Raw genomic sequence first — 23,903 nt, 5'->3', positions numbered from 1 at the left:
TACAGTAGTGCAGAATATATTGTAGTAGTACAGTAGTGCAGAATATATTGTAGTAGTGTAGAATATATTGTAGTAGTACAGTAGTACAGAATATATTGTAGTAGTACAGTAGTGCAGAATATATTGTAGTAGTGCAGAATATATTGTAGTAGTACAGTAGTGCAGAATATATTGTAGTAGTACAGTAGTGTAGAATATATTGTAGTAGTACAGTAGTGCAGAATATATTGTAGTAGTACAGTAGTGCAGAATATATTGTAGTAGTACAGTAGTGCAGAATATATTGTAGTAGTGTAGAATATATTGTAGTAGTACAGTAGTACAGAATATATTGTAGTAGTACAGTAGTGCAGAATATATTGTAGTAGTACAGAATATATTGTAGTAGTACAGTAGTGCAGAATATATTGTAGTAGTACAGTAGTGCAGAATATATTGTAGTAGTGTAGAATATATTGTAGTAGTACAGTAGTACAGAATATATTGTAGTAGTACAGTAGTGCAGAATATATTGTAGTAGTGCAGAATATATTGTAGTAGTACAGTAGTGCAGAATATATTGTAGTAGTACAGTAGTGTAGAATATATTGTAGTAGTATAGTAGTGCAGAATATATTGTAGTAGTATAGTAGTGCAGAATATATTGTAGTAGTACAGTAGTGCAGAATATATTGTAGTAGTACAGTAGTGTAGAATATATTGTAGTAGTACAGTAGTGCAGAATATATTGTAGTAGTATAGTAGTGCAGAATATATTGTAGTAGTACAGTAGTGCAGAATATATTGTAGTAGTACAGTAGTGCAGAATATATTGTAGTAGTACAGTAGTGCAGAAGATATTGTAGTAGTACAGTAGTGCAGAATATATTGTAGTAGTACAGTAGTGCAGAATATATTGTAGTAGTACAGTAGTGCAGAATATATTGTAGTAGTACAGTAGTGCAGAATATATTGAAGTAGTATAGTAGTGCAGAATATATTGTAGTAGTACAGTAGTGCAGAATATATTGAAGTAGTATAGTAGTGCAGAATATATTGTAGTAGTATAGTAGTGCAGAATATATTGTAGTAGTATAGTAGTGCAGAATATATTGTAGTAGTACAGTAGTGCAGAATATATTGTAGTAGTACAGTAGTGCAGAATATATTGAAGTAGTATAGTAGTACAGAATATATTGTAGTAGTACAGTAGTGCAGAATATATTGTAGTAGTATAGTAGTGCAGAATATATTGTAGTAGTGCAGAATATATTGTAGTAGTACAGTAGTGTAGAATATATTGTAGTAGTACAGTAGTGTAGAATATATTGTAGTAGTACAGTAGTGCAGAATATATTGTAGTAGTACAGTAGTGCAGAATATATTGTAGTAGTACAGTAGTACAGAATATATTGTAGTAGTGCAGAATATATTGTAGTAGTATAGTAGTACAGAATATATTGTAGTAGTATAGTAGTGCAGAATATATTGTAGTAGTATAGTAGTGTAGAATATATTGTAGTAGTACAGTAGTGCAGAATATATTGTAGTAGTACAGTAGTGCAGAATATATTGTAGTAGTACAGTAGTGCAGAATATATTGTAGTAGTACAGTAGTGTAGAATATATTGTAGTAGTACAGTAGTGCAGAATATATTGTAGTAGTATAGTAGTGCAGAATATATTGTCGTAGTATAGTAGTGCAGAATATATTGTAGTAGTATAGTAGTGCAGAATATATTGTCGTAGTATAGTAGTGCAGAATATATTGTAGTAGTATAGTAGTGTAGAATATATTGTAGTAGTATAGTAGTGCAGAATATATTGTAGTAGTGCAGAATATATTGTAGTAGTGCAGAATATATTGTAGTAGTATAGTAGTGCAGAATATATTGTAGTAGTATAGTAGTGCAGAATATATTGTAGTAGTATAGTAGTGCAGAATATATTGTAGTAGTGCAGAATATATTGTCGTAGTATAGTAGTGCAGAATATATTGTAGTAGTATAGTAGTGCAGAATATATTGTAGTAGTACAGAATATATTGTAGTAGTATAGTAGTACAGAATACATTGTAGTAGTATAGTAGTGTAGAATATATTGTAGTAGTGCAGAATATATTGTAGTAGTATAGTAGTACAGAATATATTGTAGTAGTATAGTAGTGCAGAATATATTGTAGTAGTATAGTAGTGCAGAATATATTGTAGTAGTATAGTAGTGCAGAATATATTGTAGTAGTACAGTAGTGCAGAATATATTGTAGTAGTGTAGAATATATTGTAGTAGTATAGTAGTGCAGAATATATTGTAGTAGTATAGTAGTGCAGAATATATTGTAGTAGTGCAGAATATATTGTAGTAGTATAGTAGTGCAGAATATATTGTAGTAGTATAGTAGTGCAGAATATATTGTAGTAGTATAGTAGTGCAGAATATATTGTAGTAGTACAGTAGTGCAGAATATATTGTAGTAGTACAGAATATATTGTAGTAGTACAGTAGTGCAGAATATATTGTAGTAGTACAGTAGTGCAGAATATATTGTAGTAGTACAGTAGTGCAGAATATATTGTAGTAGTACAGTAGTGCAGAATATATTGTAGTAGTGTAGAATATATTGTAGTAGTACAGTAGTACAGAATATATTGTAGTAGTACAGTAGTGCAGAATATATTGTAGTAGTACAGAATATATTGTAGTAGTACAGTAGTGCAGAATATATTGTAGTAGTACAGTAGTGCAGAATATATTGTAGTAGTGTAGAATATATTGTAGTAGTACAGTAGTACAGAATATATTGTAGTAGTACAGTAGTGCAGAATATATTGTAGTAGTGCAGAATATATTGTAGTAGTACAGTAGTGCAGAATATATTGTAGTAGTACAGTAGTGTAGAATATATTGTAGTAGTACAGTAGTGCAGAATATATTGTAGTAGTACAGTAGTGCAGAATATATTGTAGTAGTACAGTAGTGCAGAATATATTGTAGTAGTGTAGAATATATTGTAGTAGTACAGTAGTACAGAATATATTGTAGTAGTACAGTAGTGCAGAATATATTGTAGTAGTACAGAATATATTGTAGTAGTACAGTAGTGCAGAATATATTGTAGTAGTATAGTAGTGCAGAATATATTGTAGTAGTATAGTAGTGCAGAATATATTGTAGTAGTGCAGAATATATTGTAGTAGTATAGTAGTGCAGAATATATTGTAGTAGTATAGTAGTGCAGAATATATTGTAGTAGTATAGTAGTGCAGAATATATTGTAGTAGTACAGTAGTGCAGAATATATTGTAGGAGTGTAGAATATATTGTAGTAGTACAGTAGTGCAGAATATATTGTAGTAGTACAGTAGTGCAGAATATATTGTAGTAGTACAGAATATATTGTAGTAGTACAGTAGTGCAGAATATATTGTAGTAGTACAGTAGTGCAGAATATATTGTAGTAGTACAGTAGTGCAGAATATATTGTAGTAGTACAGTAGTGCAGAATATATTGTAGTAGTGTAGAATATATTGTAGTAGTACAGTAGTACAGAATATATTGTAGTAGTACAGTAGTGCAGAATATATTGTAGTAGTACAGAATATATTGTAGTAGTACAGTAGTGCAGAATATATTGTAGTAGTACAGTAGTGCAGAATATATTGTAGTAGTGTAGAATATATTGTAGTAGTACAGTAGTACAGAATATATTGTAGTAGTACAGTAGTGCAGAATATATTGTAGTAGTGCAGAATATATTGTAGTAGTACAGTAGTGCAGAATATATTGTAGTAGTACAGTAGTGTAGAATATATTGTAGTAGTACAGTAGTGCAGAATATATTGTAGTAGTACAGTAGTGCAGAATATATTGTAGTAGTACAGTAGTGCAGAATATATTGTAGTAGTGTAGAATATATTGTAGTAGTACAGTAGTACAGAATATATTGTAGTAGTACAGTAGTGCAGAATATATTGTAGTAGTACAGAATATATTGTAGTAGTACAGTAGTGCAGAATATATTGTAGTAGTACAGTAGTGCAGAATATATTGTAGTAGTGTAGAATATATTGTAGTAGTACAGTAGTACAGAATATATTGTAGTAGTACAGTAGTGCAGAATATATTGTAGTAGTGCAGAATATATTGTAGTAGTACAGTAGTGCAGAATATATTGTAGTAGTACAGTAGTGTAGAATATATTGTAGTAGTATAGTAGTGCAGAATATATTGTAGTAGTATAGTAGTGCAGAATATATTGTAGTAGTACAGTAGTGCAGAATATATTGTAGTAGTACAGTAGTGTAGAATATATTGTAGTAGTACAGTAGTGCAGAATATATTGTAGTAGTATAGTAGTGCAGAATATATTGTAGTAGTACAGTAGTGCAGAATATATTGTAGTAGTACAGTAGTGCAGAATATATTGTAGTAGTACAGTAGTGCAGAATATATTGTAGTAGTACAGTAGTGCAGAATATATTGTAGTAGTACAGTAGTGCAGAATATATTGTAGTAGTACAGTAGTGCAGAATATATTGTAGTAGTACAGTAGTGCAGAATATATTGTAGTAGTACAGTAGTGCAGAATATATTGAAGTAGTATAGTAGTACAGAATATATTGTAGTAGTACAGTAGTGCAGAATATATTGTAGTAGTATAGTAGTGCAGAATATATTGTAGTAGTGCAGAATATATTGTAGTAGTACAGTAGTGTAGAATATATTGTAGTAGTACAGTAGTGTAGAATATATTGTAGTAGTACAGTAGTGCAGAATATATTGTAGTAGTACAGTAGTGCAGAATATATTGTAGTAGTACAGTAGTACAGAATATATTGTAGTAGTGCAGAATATATTGTAGTAGTATAGTAGTACAGAATATATTGTAGTAGTATAGTAGTGCAGAATATATTGTAGTAGTATAGTAGTGTAGAATATATTGTAGTAGTACAGTAGTGCAGAATATATTGTAGTAGTACAGTAGTGCAGAATATATTGTAGTAGTACAGTAGTGCAGAATATATTGTAGTAGTACAGTAGTGTAGAATATATTGTAGTAGTACAGTAGTGCAGAATATATTGTAGTAGTATAGTAGTGCAGAATATATTATCGTAGTATAGTAGTGCAGAATATATTGTAGTAGTATAGTAGTGCAGAATATATTGTCGTAGTATAGTAGTGCAGAATATATTGTAGTAGTATAGTAGTGTAGAATATATTGTAGTAGTATAGTAGTGCAGAATATATTGTAGTAGTGCAGAATATATTGTAGTAGTGCAGAATATATTGTAGTAGTATAGTAGTGCAGAATATATTGTAGTAGTATAGTAGTGCAGAATATATTGTAGTAGTATAGTAGTGTAGAATATATTGTAGTAGTGCAGAATATATTGTAGTAGTATAGTAGTGCAGAATATATTGTAGTAGTATAGTAGTGCAGAATATATTGTAGTAGTGCAGAATATATTGTCGTAGTATAGTAGTGCAGAATATATTGTAGTAGTATAGTAGTGCAGAATATATTGTAGTAGTACAGAATATATTGTAGTAGTATAGTAGTACAGAATATATTGTAGTAGTATAGTAGTGTAGAATATATTGTAGTAGTGCAGAATATATTGTAGTAGTATAGTAGTACAGAATATATTGTAGTAGTATAGTAGTGCAGAATATATTGTAGTAGTATAGTAGTGCAGAATATATTGTAGTAGTATAGTAGTGCAGAATATATTGTAGTAGTACAGTAGTGCAGAATATATTGTAGTAGTGTAGAATATATTGTAGTAGTATAGTAGTGCAGAATATATTGTAGTAGTATAGTAGTGCAGAATATATTGTAGTAGTGCAGAATATATTGTAGTAGTATAGTAGTGCAGAATATATTGTAGTAGTATAGTAGTGCAGAATATATTGTAGTAGTATAGTATTGCAGAATATATTGTAGTAGTGCAGAATATATTGTAGTAGTACAGTAGTGTAGAATATATTGTAGTAGTACAGTAGTGCAGAATATATTGTAGTAGTACAGTAGTGCAGAATATATTGTAGTAGTACAGTAGTACAGAATATATTGTAGTAGTACAGTAGTGCAGAATATATTGTAGGAGTGTAGAATATATTGTAGTAGTACAGTAGTGCAGAATATATTGTAGTAGTACAGTAGTGCAGAATATATTGTAGTAGTACAGAATATATTGTAGTAGTACAGTAGTGCAGAATATATTGTAGTAGTACAGTAGTGCAGAATATATTGTAGTAGTACAGTAGTGCAGAATATATTGTAGTAGTACAGTAGTGCAGAATATATTGTAGTAGTGTAGAATATATTGTAGTAGTACAGTAGTACAGAATATATTGTAGTAGTACAGTAGTGCAGAATATATTGTAGTAGTACAGAATATATTGTAGTAGTATAGTAGTGCAGAATATATTGTAGTAGTATAGTAGTGCAGAATATATTGTCGTAGTATAGTAGTGCAGAATATATTGTAGTAGTATAGTAGTGTAGAATATATTGTAGTAGTATAGTAGTGCAGAATATATTGTAGTAGTGCAGAATATATTGTAGTAGTGCAGAATATATTGTAGTAGTATAGTAGTGCAGAATATATTGTAGTAGTATAGTAGTGCAGAATATATTGTAGTAGTATAGTAGTGTAGAATATATTGTAGTAGTGCAGAATATATTGTAGTAGTATAGTAGTGCAGAATATATTGTAGTAGTATAGTAGTGCAGAATATATTGTAGTAGTGCAGAATATATTGTCGTAGTATAGTAGTGCAGAATATATTGTAGTAGTATAGTAGTGCAGAATATATTGTAGTAGTACAGAATATATTGTAGTAGTATAGTAGTACAGAATATATTGTAGTAGTATAGTAGTGTAGAATATATTGTAGTAGTGCAGAATATATTGTAGTAGTATAGTAGTACAGAATATATTGTAGTAGTATAGTAGTGCAGAATATATTGTAGTAGTATAGTAGTGCAGAATATATTGTAGTAGTATAGTAGTGCAGAATATATTGTAGTAGTACAGTAGTGCAGAATATATTGTAGTAGTGTAGAATATATTGTAGTAGTATAGTAGTGCAGAATATATTGTAGTAGTATAGTAGTGCAGAATATATTGTAGTAGTGCAGAATATATTGTAGTAGTATAGTAGTGCAGAATATATTGTAGTAGTATAGTAGTGCAGAATATATTGTAGTAGTATAGTAGTGCAGAATATATTGTAGTAGTGCAGAATATATTGTAGTAGTACAGTAGTGTAGAATATATTGTAGTAGTACAGTAGTGCAGAATATATTGTAGTAGTACAGTAGTGCAGAATATATTGTAGTAGTACAGTAGTACAGAATATATTGTAGTAGTACAGTAGTGCAGAATATATTGTAGGAGTGTAGAATATATTGTAGTAGTACAGTAGTGCAGAATATATTGTAGTAGTACAGTAGTGCAGAATATATTGTAGTAGTACAGAATATATTGTAGTAGTACAGTAGTGCAGAATATATTGTAGTAGTACAGTAGTGCAGAATATATTGTAGTAGTACAGTAGTGCAGAATATATTGTAGTAGTACAGTAGTGCAGAATATATTGTAGTAGTGTAGAATATATTGTAGTAGTACAGTAGTACAGAATATATTGTAGTAGTACAGTAGTGCAGAATATATTGTAGTAGTACAGAATATATTGTAGTAGTACAGTAGTGCAGAATATATTGTAGTAGTACAGTAGTGCAGAATATATTGTAGTAGTGTAGAATATATTGTAGTAGTACAGTAGTACAGAATATATTGTAGTAGTACAGTAGTGCAGAATATATTGTAGTAGTGCAGAATATATTGTAGTAGTACAGTAGTGCAGAATATATTGTAGTAGTACAGTAGTGTAGAATATATTGTAGTAGTACAGTAGTGCAGAATATATTGTAGTAGTACAGTAGTGCAGAATATATTGTAGTAGTACAGTAGTGCAGAATATATTGTAGTAGTGTAGAATATATTGTAGTAGTACAGTAGTACAGAATATATTGTAGTAGTACAGTAGTGCAGAATATATTGTAGTAGTACAGAATATATTGTAGTAGTACAGTAGTGCAGAATATATTGTAGTAGTACAGTAGTGCAGAATATATTGTAGTAGTGTAGAATATATTGTAGTAGTACAGTAGTACAGACTATATTGTAGTAGTACAGTAGTGCAGAATATATTGTAGTAGTGCAGAATATATTGTAGTAGTACAGTAGTGCAGAATATATTGTAGTAGTACAGTAGTGTAGAATATATTGTAGTAGTACAGTAGTGCAGAATATATTGTAGTAGTACAGTAGTACAGAATATATTGTAGTAGTACAGTAGTGCAGAATATATTGTAGTAGTACAGTAGTGCAGAATATATTGTAGTAGTACAGAATATATTGTAGTAGTACAGTAGTGAAGAATATATTGTAGTAGTACAGTAGTGCAGAATATATTGTAGTAGTACAGTAGTGCAGAATATATTGTAGTAGTACAGTAGTACAGAATATATTGTAGTAGTACAGTAGTGCAGAATATATTGTAGTAGTGCAGAATATATTGTAGTAGTACAGTAGTGCAGAATATATTGTAGTAGTACAGTAGTGTAGAATATATTGTAGTAGTACAGTAGTGCAGAATATATTGTAGTAGTACAGTAGTGCAGAATATATTGTAGTAGTACAGTAGTGCAGAATATATTGTAGTAGTGTAGAATATATTGTAGTAGTACAGTAGTACAGAATATATTGTAGTAGTACAGTAGTGCAGAATATATTGTAGTAGTACAGAATATATTGTAGTAGTACAGTAGTGCAGAATATATTGTAGTAGTACAGTAGTGCAGAATATATTGTAGTAGTGTAGAATATATTGTAGTAGTACAGTAGTACAGAATATAGTGTAGTAGTACAGTAGTGCAGAATATATTGTAGTAGTGCAGAATATATTGTAGTAGTACAGTAGTGCAGAATATATTGTAGTAGTACAGTAGTGTAGAATATATTGTAGTAGTACAGTAGTGCAGAATATATTGTAGTAGTACAGTAGTGCAGAATATATTGTAGTAGTGTAGAATATATTGTAGTAGTACAGTAGTGCAGAATATATTGTAGTAGTATAGTAGTGCAGAATATATTGTAGTAGTACAGTAGTGCAGAATATATTGTAGTAGTACAGTAGTGCAGAATATATTGTAGTAGTGTAGAATATATTGTAGTAGTACAGTAGTACAGAATATATTGTAGTAGTACAGTAGTGCAGAATATATTGTAGTAGTACAGAATATATTGTAGTAGTACAGTAGTGCAGAATATATTGTAGTAGTACAGTAGTGCAGAATATATTGTAGTAGTGTAGAATATATTGTAGTAGTACAGTAGTACAGAATATATTGTAGTAGTACAGTAGTGCAGAATATATTGTAGTAGTACAGAATATATTGTAGTAGTACAGTAGTGCAGAATATATTGTAGTAGTACAGTAGTGCAGAATATATTGTAGTAGTACAGTAGTGCAGAATATATTGTAGTAGTACAGTAGTGCAGAATATATTGTAGTAGTGCAGAATATATTGTAGTAGTATAGTAGTGCAGAATATATTGTAGTAGTATAGTAGTGCAGAATATATTGTAGTAGTACAGTAGTGTAGAATATATTGTAGTAGTATAGTAGTGTAGAATATATTGTAGTAGTGTAGAATATATTGTAGTAGTGCAGAATATATTGTAGTAGTATAGTAGTGCAGAATATATTGTAGTAGTACAGTAGTGTAGAATATATTGTAGTAGTATAGTAGTGTAGAATATATTGTAGTAGTACAGTAGTGCAGAATATATTGTAGTAGTACAGAATATATTGTAGTAGTACAGTAGTGCAGAATATATTGTAGTAGTATAGTAGTGCAGAATATATTGTAGTAGTACAGTAGTGTAGAATATATTGTAGTAGTATAGTAGTGTAGAATATATTGTAGTAGTGTAGAATATATTGTAGTAGTGCAGAATATATTGTAGTAGTATAGTAGTGCAGAATATATTGTAGTAGTACAGTAGTGTAGAATATATTGTAGTAGTATAGTAGTGTAGAATATATTGTAGTAGTGTAGAATATATTGTAGTAGTACAGTAGTGCAGAATATATTGTAGTAGTACAGTAGTGCAGAATATATTGTAGTAGTACAGTAGTGTAGAATATATTGTAGTAGTATAGTAGTGCAGAATATATTGTAGTAGTACAGTAGTGCAGAATATATTGTAGTAGTGCAGAATATATTGTAGTAGTATAGTAGTGTAGAATATATTGTAGTAGTACAGTAGTGCAGAATATATTGTAGTAGTACAGTAGTGCAGAATATATTGTAGTAGTACAGTAGTGCAGAATATATTGTAGTAGTACAGTAGTGTAGAATATATTGTAGTAGTACAGTAGTGCAGAATATATTGTAGTAGTACAGTAGTGCAGAATATATTGTAGTAGTACAGTAGTGTAGAATATATTGTAGTAGTACAGTAGTGCAGAATATATTGTAGTAGTATAGTAGTGCAGAATATAGTGTAGTAGTACAGTAGTGTAGAATATATTGTAGTAGTACAGTAGTGTAGAATATATTGTAGTAGTACAGTAGTGCAGAATATAGTGTAGTAGTACAGTAGTGTAGAATATATTGTAGTAGTACAGTAGTGCAGAATATATTGTAGTAGTGCAGAATATAGTGTAGTAGTACAGTAGTGCAGAATATATTGTAGTAGTACAGAATATATTGTAGTAGTACAGAATATATTGTAGTAGTACAGAATATATTGTAGTAGTACAGTAGTGCAGAATATATTGTAGTAGTACAGTAGTGCAGAATATATTGTAGTAGTACAGTAGTGCAGAATATATTGTAGTAGTACAGTAGTGTAGAATATATTGTAGTAGTACAGTAGTGCAGAATATATTGTAGTAGTATAGTAGTGCAGAATATATTGTAGTAGTACAGTAGTGTAGAATATATTGTAGTAGTATAGTAGTGCAGAATATATTGTAGTAGTACAGTAGCGTAGAATATATTGTAGTAGTACAGTAGTGCAGAATATATTGTAGTAGTACAGTAGTGTAGAATATATTGTAGTAGTACAGTAGTGCAGAATATATTGTAGTAGTGCAGAATATATTGTAGTAGTACAGTAGTGCAGAATATATTGTAGTAGTACAGTAGTGTAGAATATATTGTAGTAGTACAGTAGTGCAGAATATATTGTAGTAGTATAGTAGTGCAGAATATATTGTAGTAGTACAGAATATATTGTAGTAGTACAGTAGTGTAGAATATATTGTAGTAGTACAGTAGTGCAGAATATATTGTAGTAGTATAGTAGTACAGAATATATTGTAGTAGTACAGTAGTACAGAATATATTGTAGTAGTACAGTAGTGCAGAGTTTGACTATGGGAAGTACACTGATCGTAACTGGATGTTATAACGTGTTTGTGTGGTGGTTTTGATGCATGTCAGCCTTTCTATGTTGAGTTTCCCCACCAATATGTTCATGTTATAATTTAATATAAACACCCCTTTTGGTTGACCTTTTGATTCATTAGCACTTTAAACGTTATTATACACAACAATAAAACAAAAATAAAAAACCATTTTATTTGTTGGACATGGAAAACGGTAAAAACAGCAGGAGAGTGATTTTAATTTGGGAAATGTGTTCCTAAGTATTTACAGGTAACTTAGTGGTTCGTGTGTTGGACTAGTAACCAGCAGGTAGACTAGTGGTTAGTGTGTTGGACTAGTAACCAGCAGGTAGACTAGTGGTTAGTGTGTTGGACTAGTAACCAGCAGGTAGACTAGTGGTTAGAGTGTTGGACTGGTAACCAGGAGGTAGACTAGTGGTTAGTGTGTTGGACTAGTAACCAGCAGGTAGCCTAGTGGTTAGTGTGTTGGACTAGTAACCAGCAGGTAGCCTAGTGGTTAGAGTGTTGGACTAGTAACCAGCAGGTAGACTAGTGGTTAGTGTGTTGGACTAGTAACCAGCAGGTAGCATGGTGGTTAGCGTGTTGGACTAGTAACCAGCAGGTAGACTAGTGGTTAGAGTGTTGGACTAGTAACCAGCAGGTAGCCTAGTGGTTAGCGTGTTGGACTAGTAACCAGCAGGTAGCCTAGTGGTTAGTGTGTTGGACTAGTAACCAGCAGGTAGCCTAGTGGTTAGTGTGTTGGACTAGTAACCAGCAGGTAGACCAGTGGTTAGCGTGTTGGACTAGTAACCAAAAGGTAGACTAGTGGTTAGCGTGTTGGACTAGTAACCAGCAGGTAGACTAGTGGTTAGTGTGTTGGACTAGTAACCAGCAGGTAGCCTAGTGGTTAGCGTGTTGGACTAGTAACCAGCAGGTAGCCTAGTGGTTAGTGTGTTGGACTAGTAACCAGCAGGTAGACTAGTGGTTAGTGTGTTGGACTAGTAACCAGCAGGTAGACTAGTGGTTAGAGAGTTGGACTAGTAACCAGCAGGTAGCCTAGTGGTTAGAGTGTTGGACTAGTAACCAGCAGGTAGCCTAGTGGTTAGTGTGTTGGACTAGTAACCAGCAGGTTGACTAGTGGTTAGTGTGTTGGACTAGTAACCAGCAGGTAGACTAGTGGTTAGTGTGTTGGACTAGTAACCAGCAGGTAGACTAGTGGTTAGTGTGTTGGACTAGTAACCAGCAGGTAGACTAGTGGTTAGAATGTTGGACTAGTAACCAGCAGGTAGACTAGTGGTTAGAGTGTTGGACTAGTAACCAGCAGGTAGCCTAGTGGTTAGTGTGTTGGACTAGTAACCAGCAGGTAGACTAGTGGTTAGTGTGTTGGACTAGTAACCAGCAGGTAGCCTAGTGGTTAGAGTGTTGGACTAATAACCAGCAGGTAGCCTAGTGGTTAGAGTGTTGGACTAGTAACCAGCAGGTTGACTAGTGGTTAGTGTGTTGGACTGGTAACCAGGAGGTAGACTAGTGGTTAGTGTGTTGGACTAGTAACCAGCAGGTAGCCTAGTGGTTAGTGTGTTGGACTAGTAACCAGCAGGTAGCCTAGTGGTTAGAGTGTTGGACTAGTAACCAGCAGGTAGACTAGTGGTTAGTGTGTTGGACTAGTAACCAGCAGGTAGCATGGTGGTTAGCGTGTTGGACTAGTAACCAGCAGGTAGACTAGTGGTTAGAGTGTTGGACTAGTAACCAGCAGGTAGCCTAGTGGTTAGCGTGTTGGACTAGTAACCAGCAGGTAGCCTAGTGGTTAGTGTGTTGGACTAGTAACCAGCAGGTAGCCTAGTGGTTAGTGTGTTGGACTAGTAACCAGCAGGTAGACCAGTGGTTAGCGTGTTGGACTAGTAACCAAAAGGTAGACTAGTGGTTAGCGTGTTGGACTAGTAACCAGCAGGTAGACTAGTGGTTAGTGTGTTGGACTAGTAACCAGCAGGTAGCCTAGTGGTTAGCGTGTTGGACTAGTAACCAGCAGGTAGCCTAGTGGTTAGTGTGTTGGACTAGTAACCAGCAGGTAGACTAGTGGTTAGTGTGTTGGACTAGTAACCAGCAGGTAGACTAGTGGTTAGAGAGTTGGACTAGTAACCAGCAGGTAGCCTAGTGGTTAGAGTGTTGGACTAGTAACCAGCAGGTAGCCTAGTGGTTAGTGTGTTGGACTAGTAACCAGCAGGTTGACTAGTGGTTAGTGTGTTGGACTAGTAACCAGCAGGTAGACTAGTGGTTAGTGTGTTGGACTAGTAACCAGCAGGTAGACTAGTGGTTAGTGTGTTGGACTAGTAACCAGCAGGTAGACTAGTGGTTAGAATGTTGGACTAGTAACCAGCAGGTAGACTAGTGGTTAGAGTGTTGGACTAGTAACCAGCAGGTAGCCTAGTGGTTAGTGTGTTGGACTAGTAACCAGCAGGTAGACTAGTGGTTAGTGTGTTGGACTAGTAACCAGCAGGTAGCCTAGTGGTTAGAGTGTTGGACTAATAACCAGCAGGTAGCCTAGTGGTTAGAGTGTTGGACTAGTAACCAGCAGGTTGACTAGTGGTTAGTGTGTTGGACTAGTAACCAGCAGGTAGCCTAGTGGTTAGAGTGTTGGACTAATAACCAGCAGGTAGCCTAGTGGTTAGTGTGTTGGACTAGTAACCAGCAGGTAGCTTAGTGGTTAGTGTGTTGGACTAGTAACCAGCAGGTAGACTAGTGGTTAGAGTGTTGGACTAGTAACCAGCAGGTAGCCTAGTGGTTAGTGTGTTGGACTAGTAACCAGCAGGTAGCCTAGTGGTTAGAGTGTTGGACTAGTAACCAGCAGGTAGACTAGTGGTTAGCGTGTTGGACTAGTAACCAGCAGGTAGACTAGTGGTTAGTGTGTTGGACTAGTAACCAGCAGGTAGCCTAGTGGTTAGAGTGTTGGACTTGTAACCAGCAGGTAGACTAGTGGTTAGTGTGTTGGACTAGTAACCAGCAGGTAGCCTAGTGGTTAGTGTGTTGGACTAATAACCAGCAGGTAGACTAGTGGTTAGAGTGTTGGACTAGTAACCAGCAGGTAGCCTAGTGGTTAGTGTGTTGGACTAGTAAACAGCAGGTAGCCTAGTGGTTAGAGTGTTGGACTAATAACCAGCAGGTAGCCTAGTGGTTAGAGTGTTGGACTAGTAACCAGCAGGTTGACTAGTGGTTAGTGTGTTGGACTAGTAACCAGCAGGTAGCCTAGTGGTTAGAGTGTTGGACTAATAACCAGCAGGTAGCCTAGTGGTTAGTGTGTTGGACTAGTAACCAGCAGGTAGCTTAGTGGTTAGTGTGTTGGACTAGTAACCAGCAGGTAGACTAGTGGTTAGAGTGTTGGACTAGTAACCAGCAGGTAGCCTAGTGGTTAGTGTGTTGGACTAGTAACCAGCAGGTAGCCTAGTGGTTAGAGTGTTGGACTAGTAACCAGCAGGTAGACTAGTGGTTAGCGTGTTGGACTAGTAACCAGCAGGTAGACTAGTGGTTAGTGTGTTGGACTAGTAACCAGCAGGTAGCCTAGTGGTTAGAGTGTTGGACTTGTAACCAGCAGGTAGACTAGTGGTTAGTGTGTTGGACTAGTAACCAGCAGGTAGCCTAGTGGTTAGTGTGTTGGACTAATAACCAGCAGGTAGACTAGTGGTTAGAGTGTTGGACTAGTAACCAGCAGGTAGCCTAGTGGTTAGTGTGTTGGACTAGTAAACAGCAGGTAGCCTAGTGGTTAGCGTGTTGGACTAGTGACCAGCAGGTAGACTAGTGGTTAGTGTGTTGGACTAGTAACCAGCAGGTAGACTAGTGGTTAGAGTGTTGGACTAGTAACCAGCAGGTAGCCTAGTGGTTAGAGTGTTGGACTAGTAACCAGTAGGTAGCTTAGTGGTTAGTGTGTTGGACTAGTAACCAGCAGGTAGCCTAGTGGTTAGTGTGTTGGACTAGTAACCAGCAGGTAGCCTAGTGGTTAGTGTGTTGGACTAGTAACCAGCAGGTAGCCTAGTGGTTAGTGTGTTGGACTAGTAACCAGCAGGTAGCCTAGTGGTTAGAGTGTTGGACTAGTAACCAGCAGGTAGCTTAGTGGTTAGTGTGTTGGACTAGTAACCAGCAGGTAGACTAGTGGTTAGAGTGTTGGACTAGTAACCAGCAGGTAGCCTAGTGGTTAGTGTGTTGGACTAGTAACCAGCAGGTAGCCTAGTGGTTAGTGTGTTGGACTAGTAACCAGCAGGTAGACTAGTGGTTAGAGTGTTGGACTAGTAACCAGCAGGTAGACTAGTGGTTAGAGTGTTGGACTAGTAACCAGCAGGTAGCTTAGTGGTTAGTGTGTTGGACTAGTAACCAGCAGGTAGACTAGTGGTTAGAGTGTTGGACTAGTAACCAGCAGGTAGCCTAGTGGTTAGTGTGTTGGACTAGTAACCAGCAGGTAGCCTAGTGGTTAGTGTGTTGGACTAGTAACCAGCAGGTAGCCTAGTGGTTAGTGTGTTGGACTAATAACCAGCAGGTAGACTAGTGGTTAGAGTGTTGGACTAGTAACCAGCAGGTAGCCTAGTGGTTAGTGTGTTGGACTAGTAACCAGCAGGTAGCCTAGTGGTTAGTGTGTTGGACTAGTAACCAGCAGGTAGCCTAGTGGTTAGAGTGTTGGACTAATAACCAGCAGGTAGCCTAGTGGTTAGAGTGTTGGACTAGTAACCAGCAGGTTGCCTAGTCGTTAGTGTGTTGGACTAGTAACCAGCAGGTTGCCTAGTGGTTAGTGTGTTGGACTAATAACCAGCAGCTAGCCTAGTGGTTAGAGTGTTGGACTAGTAACCAGCAGGTAGCCTAGTGGTTAGTGTGTTGGACTAGTAAACAGCAGGTAGCCTAGTGGTTAGTGTGTTGGACTAGTAACCAGCAGGTAGCCTAGTGGTTAGCGTGTTGGACTAGTAACCAGCAGGTAGACTAATGGTTAGAGTGTTGGACTAGTAACCAGCAGGTAGCCTAGTGGTTAGAGTGTTTGACTAGTAACCAGCAGGTAGCCTAGTGGTTAGCGTGTTGGACTAGTAACCAAAAGGTTGCAAGATCAAATCACCGAGGGTTAGGGATAGAAACTCCCCAAATACAGGTGTGCCAAGCTTGTAGCGTCAAACCCAAGAAGACTCTAGGCTGTAATCACTGACAAAGGTGCTTCAACAAAGTACTGAGTAAAGGGTCTGAATACTTATGTAAATGTGATATGTCATTTTTTAAATGTTATTATTATTTATAAATAAAAACCTGTTTTTGTCATTATATGGGGTATTGTGTGTAGATTCACTGCTACTTTTGGCTGGGGTGCGAACAGATATTTAATTTTCCAATGTGGTTAAAATGAAATTAAAGTATGTTTATATCATAGCTCTTACCTCTTCCTCTCATCTACAGCCCAGTCCCTCCCAGCAGATGAACCTGGGCCCGTCCTCCAACCCCACAGCCAAGCCCAGTGACTTCCACTTCCTGAAGGTGATAGGGAAGGGCAGCTTCGGGAAGGTCCTCCTAGCCAGGCACCGGACAGACGACCAGTTCTACGCTGTTAAGGTGCTGCAGAAGAAGGCCATCCTGAAGAAGAAAGAGGTACAAGTTGCACAGACACCACGTGGCCAACCTCCATGACCTCTAACCCTTACCCTTTGTTGACCTCCAGGAGAAGCACATCATGTCAGAGAGGAACGTCCTGTGGAAGAACATTAAACACCCCTTCCTAGTGGGACTACACTACTCCTTCCAGAGAGAGAGAGAGACAGACAGACAGACAGACAGACAGACAGACACTATGACCTATAACCTCTAACCCTGTTCCTTTTCCCTTTGTTGACCTCCAGGAGAAGCACATCATGTCAGAGAGGAACGTCCTGTTGAAGAACATTAAACACCCCTTCCTAGTGGGACTACACTACTCCTTCCAGACAGCTGATAAACTCTACTTTGTGCTGGACTACATTAACGGAGGAGAGGTGAGGAGAAACATAAGAAAGGAGGAAGGGAAGGAAGGATGGAGAGAGGAAGGGAGGGAGAGAGAGAGAGGAAAGGACGGAGGGAGAGAGCGAGAGAAAGGGAGGGAGAGATGGCAGGAGTAAGGGAGAGAGAGAGGGAGAGAGAGCAGGAGGGGGAGTGAGGCAGGGAGGGAGAGAGGGAAGGAAGGAAGGAAGGAAGGAGGGATAGAGAGAGAAGGAGAGGGAGGGAGGGAGGGAAGGAAGGAGGGATAGAGAGAGAGAGGGGGGGGAGTGAGGAAGGGGGAAGGGAGAGAGAGAGGGAGGGAGAGGATCGGGTAAACTGTGTGCAGAATTAGCACGGGCATATTTCTGGTGTGAAGGAGTGAAGACAGCACTGTTTAAATGTGGACTCTTTTTCTCCTCTCTACCTCCCGCTCTCTCTCTCTCTCTCCCTCTTTCCGCCTCTCCCCCACTCCCTTTCTCTCTCTCTCCCCCTCTCTCTCTCTCTCCACTTCTCCCCCACTCCCTTTCTCTCTCTCTCTCTCCCTCTCCCCCTCTCTTTCTCTCTCCCTCTCTCCCTCACTCCCTATCTTTCTCCCTCTCTCCGCCTCTCTCCCTTCCTCCTTCTCTCTCTCCCTCTCTCTCCCTCTCTCTCCCTCTCTCTCCCTCTCTCTCTCCCTCTCTCTCCCTCTCTCTCCCTCTCTCTCCCTCTCTCTCTCTCCCTCTCTCTCTCCCTCTCTCTCTCCCTCTCTCTCCCTCTCTCCCCCTCTCTCTCTCTCTCTCTCTTTCTCTCTCTCTCTCTGTCTCCCCCCCTCTCTCTCTCTCTCTCTCTCTCTGTCTCTCTCTCTCTCTGTCTCTCTCTCTCCCTCTCTCTCGCTCTCGCTTCCTCTCTCTCTCGCTCTCTCCCTCTCTCGCTCTCTCCTTCTCTCCCCTCTCTCTCTCTCTCCCACTCTCTCTCCTCTCTCTCTCTCTCTCTCTCTCTCTCTTCTCTCTCCTTCTCTCTCTCTCTCCTCTCTCTCCTCTCCCTCTCTCTCCTCTCCTCTAGTTGTTCTACCATCTCCAGAGGGAGAGGCGTTTCTTAGAGCCGCGGGCCAGGTTCTATACAGCGGAGATCTCCAGTGCCCTGGGCTACCTCCACTCTCTAAACATTGTGTACAGAGACCTGAAGCCTGAGAATATTCTACTGGACTCTCAAGGACACATCATACTCACGGACTTCGGCCTCTGCAAGGAGAACATAGAACAGAACGGAACCACGTCGACGTTCTGTGGAACTCCAGAGGTAAGGACAGAACTTTTTTTGGTTTTTGATCAAGTTTGATTGGTTGGTTGTATTGAAGGTACACTACTTGACCAAAAGTATGTGGACACTCGTCGACCATCTCATTTCAAAATCACGGGCATTAATATGGAGTTGGCCCGCCCTATAACAGCCTCCACTCTTCTGGGAAGGCTTTCCACTAGATGTAGGAACATTGCTGCTATAACAGCCTCCACTCTTCTGGGAAGGCTTTCCACTAGATGTTGGAACATTGCTGCTATACCAGCCTCCACTCTTCTGGGAAGGCTTTCCACTAGATGTTGGAACATTGCTGCTATAACATCCTCCACTCTTCTGGGAAGGCTTTCCACTAGATGTTGGAACATTGCTGCTACAACAGCCTCCACTCTTCTGGGAAGGCTTTCCACTAGATGTTGGAACATTGCTGCTATAACAGCCTCCACTCTTCTGGGAAGGCTTTCCACTAGATGTTGGAACATTGCTGCTACAACAGCCTCCACTCTTCTGGGAAGGCTTTCCACTACTGCCAATGTTTGTCTATGGAGATTGCATGGCTGTTTGCTCGATATTATACACCAGCCAGCAACGGATGTGGCTGAAATAGCTGAATTCACTAATTTGAAGGGGTGTCCACATACTTTTGTATATGTATGCTTGTAGCTTCATTTCACCTCTCTGTATCTGCTGGTGATGATTGGATTGACAATGTCATAGCTAATGTTCTCTCTCTTTCCCTCCCCCCCTCCCCCTCTCTCTCTCTCTCTATCTTACCCCTCCCTCCCTCCTCTCTCCCTCCTCCCTCCCTCCCTCCCTCTCCCCCTCCCTCCCTCCCTCCTCTCCCCCTCCTCTCCTCCTCCTTCCCTCTCCCCCTCCCCCCCTCCCTCCTCTCCCCCTCCTCCTCCCTCCTCTCCCCCTCGCCCCTCCCTCCCCCCCTCTCTCTCTCTCTCTCTCCCCTCCCTCCTCTCCCCCTCCTCCCTCCCTCCCTCCTCTCCCCCTCCTCCCTCCTCTCCCTCCCTCCCTCCCTCCTCTCCCCCTCCTCTCCCTCCCTCCCTCCCTCCTCTCCCCCTCCTCCCTCCTCTCCCTCCCTCCCTCCCTCCTCTCCCCCTCCTCCCTCCTCTCCCTCCCTCCCTCCTCTCCCCCTCCTCTCCCCCTCCTCCCTCCTCTCCCTCCCTCCTCTCCCCCTCCTCCCTCCCTCCCTCCTCTCCCCCTCCTCCCTCCCTCCCTCCCTCCCTCCTCCCCCCTCCCTCCCTCCCTCTATAGTACCTAGCTCCAGAGGTGTTACACAAGCAGCCTTATGACAGGACGGTCGACTGGTGGTGTTTAGGAGCCGTGCTTTATGAGATGCTTTATGGCCTGGTGAGTTCACAAACCATTTAGTTTGGCGAATACATTTTTTAGGGGCAACCTGGGATTGGTACAATCAATTTTTTTAAACTTTGAAATGGATGATATATAGTGTTAGGTTCTAAATAAACCTGGTATAAAAACTCACGGAGGATTAGTATAGCTCAAACCAAGTTGATTCACCCACTGGGTCACACATCTGTATACGACAAAGACATGGTGCGAAGTATCCTCCTTCCTTCTAAACATTAAATGTTTTTGTTGCTAGGCAGATCTTTAGTGATATCTGTTCATCCTCACACCACCTGACCTCGGCCACATATTCCTCACTCCTCCCCACAGGATCCCTGATGTCTAACAATAACCTACCCTGACAGAATGCACACAAAAAACATTCTACATTCCCCCCCCCTCTCTCCCTCTCTCTATCTCTCTCTCTCTCTCTCTCGCTCGCTCTCTCTCTCTCCCCATCTCTCTCTCTCTCTCTCTTTCTCACTCTCTCTCTCTCTCTCTCACTCTCTCTCTCCCCATCTCTCTCTCTCTCTCTCTCTCTCTCTCTCTCTCTCGCTCGCTCGCTCTCTCTCTCTCCCCCTCTCTCTCTCTCTCTCTCTCTCTCTCTCTCCCCCGCTCTCTCTCTCTCTCTCTCTCTCTCTCTCTCCCCAGCTCTCTCTCTCTCTCTCTCTCTCTCTCTCGCTCTCTCTCTCTCTCTCTCTCTCTCGCTCGCTCTCTCTCTCTCTCTCTCTCTCTCTCTCTTTCTCTCCCCATCTCTCTCTCTCTCTCTCTCTCTCTCTCTCTCTCTCGCTCTCTCTCTCTCTCTCTCTCTCTCTCTATCTCCCTCCTCCCTCTGTTACAGCTGGACTCTGACTGAGACCTCTGTTACAGCTGGGCCCTGACTGAGACCGAGGTCTCTGTTACAGCTGGGCCCTGACTGAGACCAAGGTCTCTGTTACAGCTGGGCTCTGACTGAGACCAAGGCCTCTGTTACATCTGGGCCCTGACTGAGACCTCTGTTACAGCTGGGCCCTGACTGAGACCAAGGTCTCTGTTACAGCTGGGCCCTGTGTATACATGTTTACACATACAGTTTCAGGTACAACGACTAAGAAACTACAAAAGACAAGACAAAACGATCACAGATAACAAATCAAAATCAAATCAAATGTATTTATATAGCCCTTCGTACATCAGCTGATATCTCAAAGTGATGTTCATAAACCCAGCCTAAAACCCCAAACAGCAAGCAATGCAGGTGTAGAAGCACGGTGGCTAGGAAAAACTCCCTAGAAAGGCCAAAACCTAGGAAGAAACCTAGAGAGGAACCAGGCTATGTGGGGTGGCCAGTCCTCTTCTGGCGATTGGGGTGGAGATTATAACAGAACATGGCCAAGATGTTCAAATGTTCATAAATGACCAGCATGGTCGAATAATAATAAGGCAGAACCGTTGAAACTGGAGCAGCAGCACAGCCAGGTGGACTGGGGACAGCAAGGAGTCATCATGTCAGGTAGTCCTGGGGCATGGTCCTAGGGCTCAGGTCAGTTGAAACTGGAGCAGCAGCACGGCCAGGTGGACTTGGGGCAGCAATAACACACAATAAAATATACAACAGCAATTATTACAGGTTATTCCCCTAACAGGTTATTCCCCTAACAGGTTATTCCCCTAACAGGTTATTCCACTAACAGGTTATTCCCCTAACAGGTTATTCCCCTAACAGGTTATTCCCCTAACAGGTTATTCCCCTAACAGGTTATTCTCCTAACAGGTTATTCCCCTAACAGGTTATTCCCCTAACAGGTTATTCCCCTAACAGGTTATTCCCCTAACAGGTTATTCCCCTAACAGGTTATTCTCCTAACAGGTTATTCTCCTAACAGGTTATTCTCCTAACAGGTTATTCCCCTAACAGGTTATTCTCCTAACAGGTTATTCTCCTAACAGGTTATTCCCCTAACAGGTTATTCCCCTAACAGGTTATTCCCCTAACAGGTTATTCCCCTAACAGGTTATTCTCCTAACAGGTTATTCCCCTAACAGGTTATTCCCCTAACAGGTTATTCCCCTAACAGGTTATTCCCCTAACAGGTTATTCCCCTAACAGGTTATTCCCCTAACAGGTTATTCCCCTAACAGGTTATTCTCCTAACAGGTTATTCTCCTAACAGGTTATTCCCCTAACAGGTTATTCCCCTAACAGGTTATTCCCCTAACAGGTTATTCCCCTAACAGGTTATTCTCCTAACAGGTTATTCCCCTAACAGGTTATTCCCCTAACAGGTTATTCCCCTAACAGGTTATTCCCCTAACAGGTTATTCCCCTAACAGGTTATTCCCCTTGCATAAACTGTTACAATCCAATAGAAGAAGAAAAATAATTCCTCCAATAAATGTTTAAAAGGGGCAAGAGAGTCTCAGGTTTAGTCTGCAGGCTATTCCACAGGCGAGGAGAGTAACAGGAAAAGGCAGCCATACCCAACTCTGTGGAGATCGCATGGGCCTCAAGTGGAATCCATACCCAACTCTGTGGAGATCGCATGGGCCTCAAGTGGAATCCATACCCAGCTCTGTGGAGATCGCATGGGCCTCAAGTGGAATCCATACCCAACTCTGTGGAGATCGCATGGGCCTCAAGTGGAATCCATACCCAACTCTGTGGAGATCGCATGGGCCTCAAGTGGAATCCATACCCAACTCTGTGGAGATCGCATGGGCCTCAAGTGGAATCCATACCCAACTCTGTGGAGATCGCATGGGCCTCAAGTGGAATCCATACCCAACTCTGTGGAGATCACATGGGCCTCAAGTGGAATCCATACCCAACTCTGTGGAGATCGCATGGGCCTCAAGTGGAATCCATACCCAACTCTGTGGAGATCACATGGGCCTCAAGTGGAATCCATACCCAGCTCTGTGGAGATCGCATGGGCCTCAAGTGGAATCCATACCCAACTCTGTGGAGATCGCATGGGCCTCAAGTGGAATCCATACCCAACTCTGTGGAGATCACATGGGCCTCAAGTGGAATCCATACCCAGCTCTGTGGAGATCGCATGGGCCTCAAGTGGAATCCATACCCAACTCTGTGGAGATCGCATGGGCCTCAAGTGGAATCCATACCCAACTCTGTGGAGATCACATGGGCCTCAAGTGGAATCCATACCCAACTCTGTGGAGATCGCATGGGCCTCAAGTGGAATCCATACCCAACTCTGTGGAGATCGCATGGGCCTCAAGTTGAATCCATACCCAACTCTGTGGAGATCACATGGGCCTCAAGTGGAACTCTGTGGAAATCACATGGGCCTCAAGTGGAATCCATACCCAACTCTGTGGAGATCACATGGGCCTCAAGTGGAACTCTGTGGAAATCACATGGGCCTCAAGTGGAATCCATACCCAACTCTGTGGAGATCGCATGGGCCTCAAGTGGAATCCATACCCAACTCTGTGGAGATCACATGGGCCTCAAGTGGAATCCATACCCAGCTCTGTGGAGATCACATGGGCCTCAAGTGGAATCCATACCCAACTCTGTGGTTATCACATGGGCCTCAAGTGGAATCCATACCCAACTCTGTGGAGATCACATGGGCCTCAAGTGGAATCCATACCCAACTCTGTGGAGATCACATGGGCCTCAAGTGGAATCCATACCCAACTCTGTGGAGATCACATGGGCCTCAAGTGGAATCCATACCCAACTCTGTGGAGATCACATGGGCCTCAAGTGGAATCCATACCCAGCTCTGTTGGACACGTTGTTCTCGTCTCACGCACAGCGAAGTCACAGCAACCCACATGTTGATATAAAACACAGTGGTGAGTTCTGTAGCTAGAACCCGTAATAAACCTGAGTGTGCA

At 39.7% G+C, this 23,903-nt stretch overlaps 1 protein-coding gene across 1 annotated transcript in view; it reads left to right on the top strand.

Moving 5' to 3' along the window:
• LOC139402761 (serine/threonine-protein kinase Sgk1-like) overlaps window positions 1-23,903 on the top strand; it is a 42,418-nt gene that overhangs the window by 16,308 nt on the left and 2,207 nt on the right. Inside the window, exons 4-7 of the mRNA XM_071146676.1 lie at window positions 16,869-17,057; window positions 17,306-17,437; window positions 18,462-18,698; window positions 19,959-20,054. Of these exons, the coding sequence (XP_071002777.1) occupies window positions 16,869-17,057; window positions 17,306-17,437; window positions 18,462-18,698; window positions 19,959-20,054 (654 nt within the window). The remainder of the gene's footprint in view (window positions 1-16,868; window positions 17,058-17,305; window positions 17,438-18,461; window positions 18,699-19,958; window positions 20,055-23,903) is intronic.

The sequence above is a fragment of the Oncorhynchus clarkii genome, unplaced genomic scaffold (assembly GCF_045791955.1).
Source record: "Oncorhynchus clarkii lewisi isolate Uvic-CL-2024 unplaced genomic scaffold, UVic_Ocla_1.0 unplaced_contig_7609_pilon_pilon, whole genome shotgun sequence".
NCBI lineage: Eukaryota > Metazoa > Chordata > Actinopteri > Salmoniformes > Salmonidae > Oncorhynchus > Oncorhynchus clarkii.
Note: the sequence above shows the minus strand (reverse complement) of the source record. Positions and strands in the feature narration are given on the sequence as shown.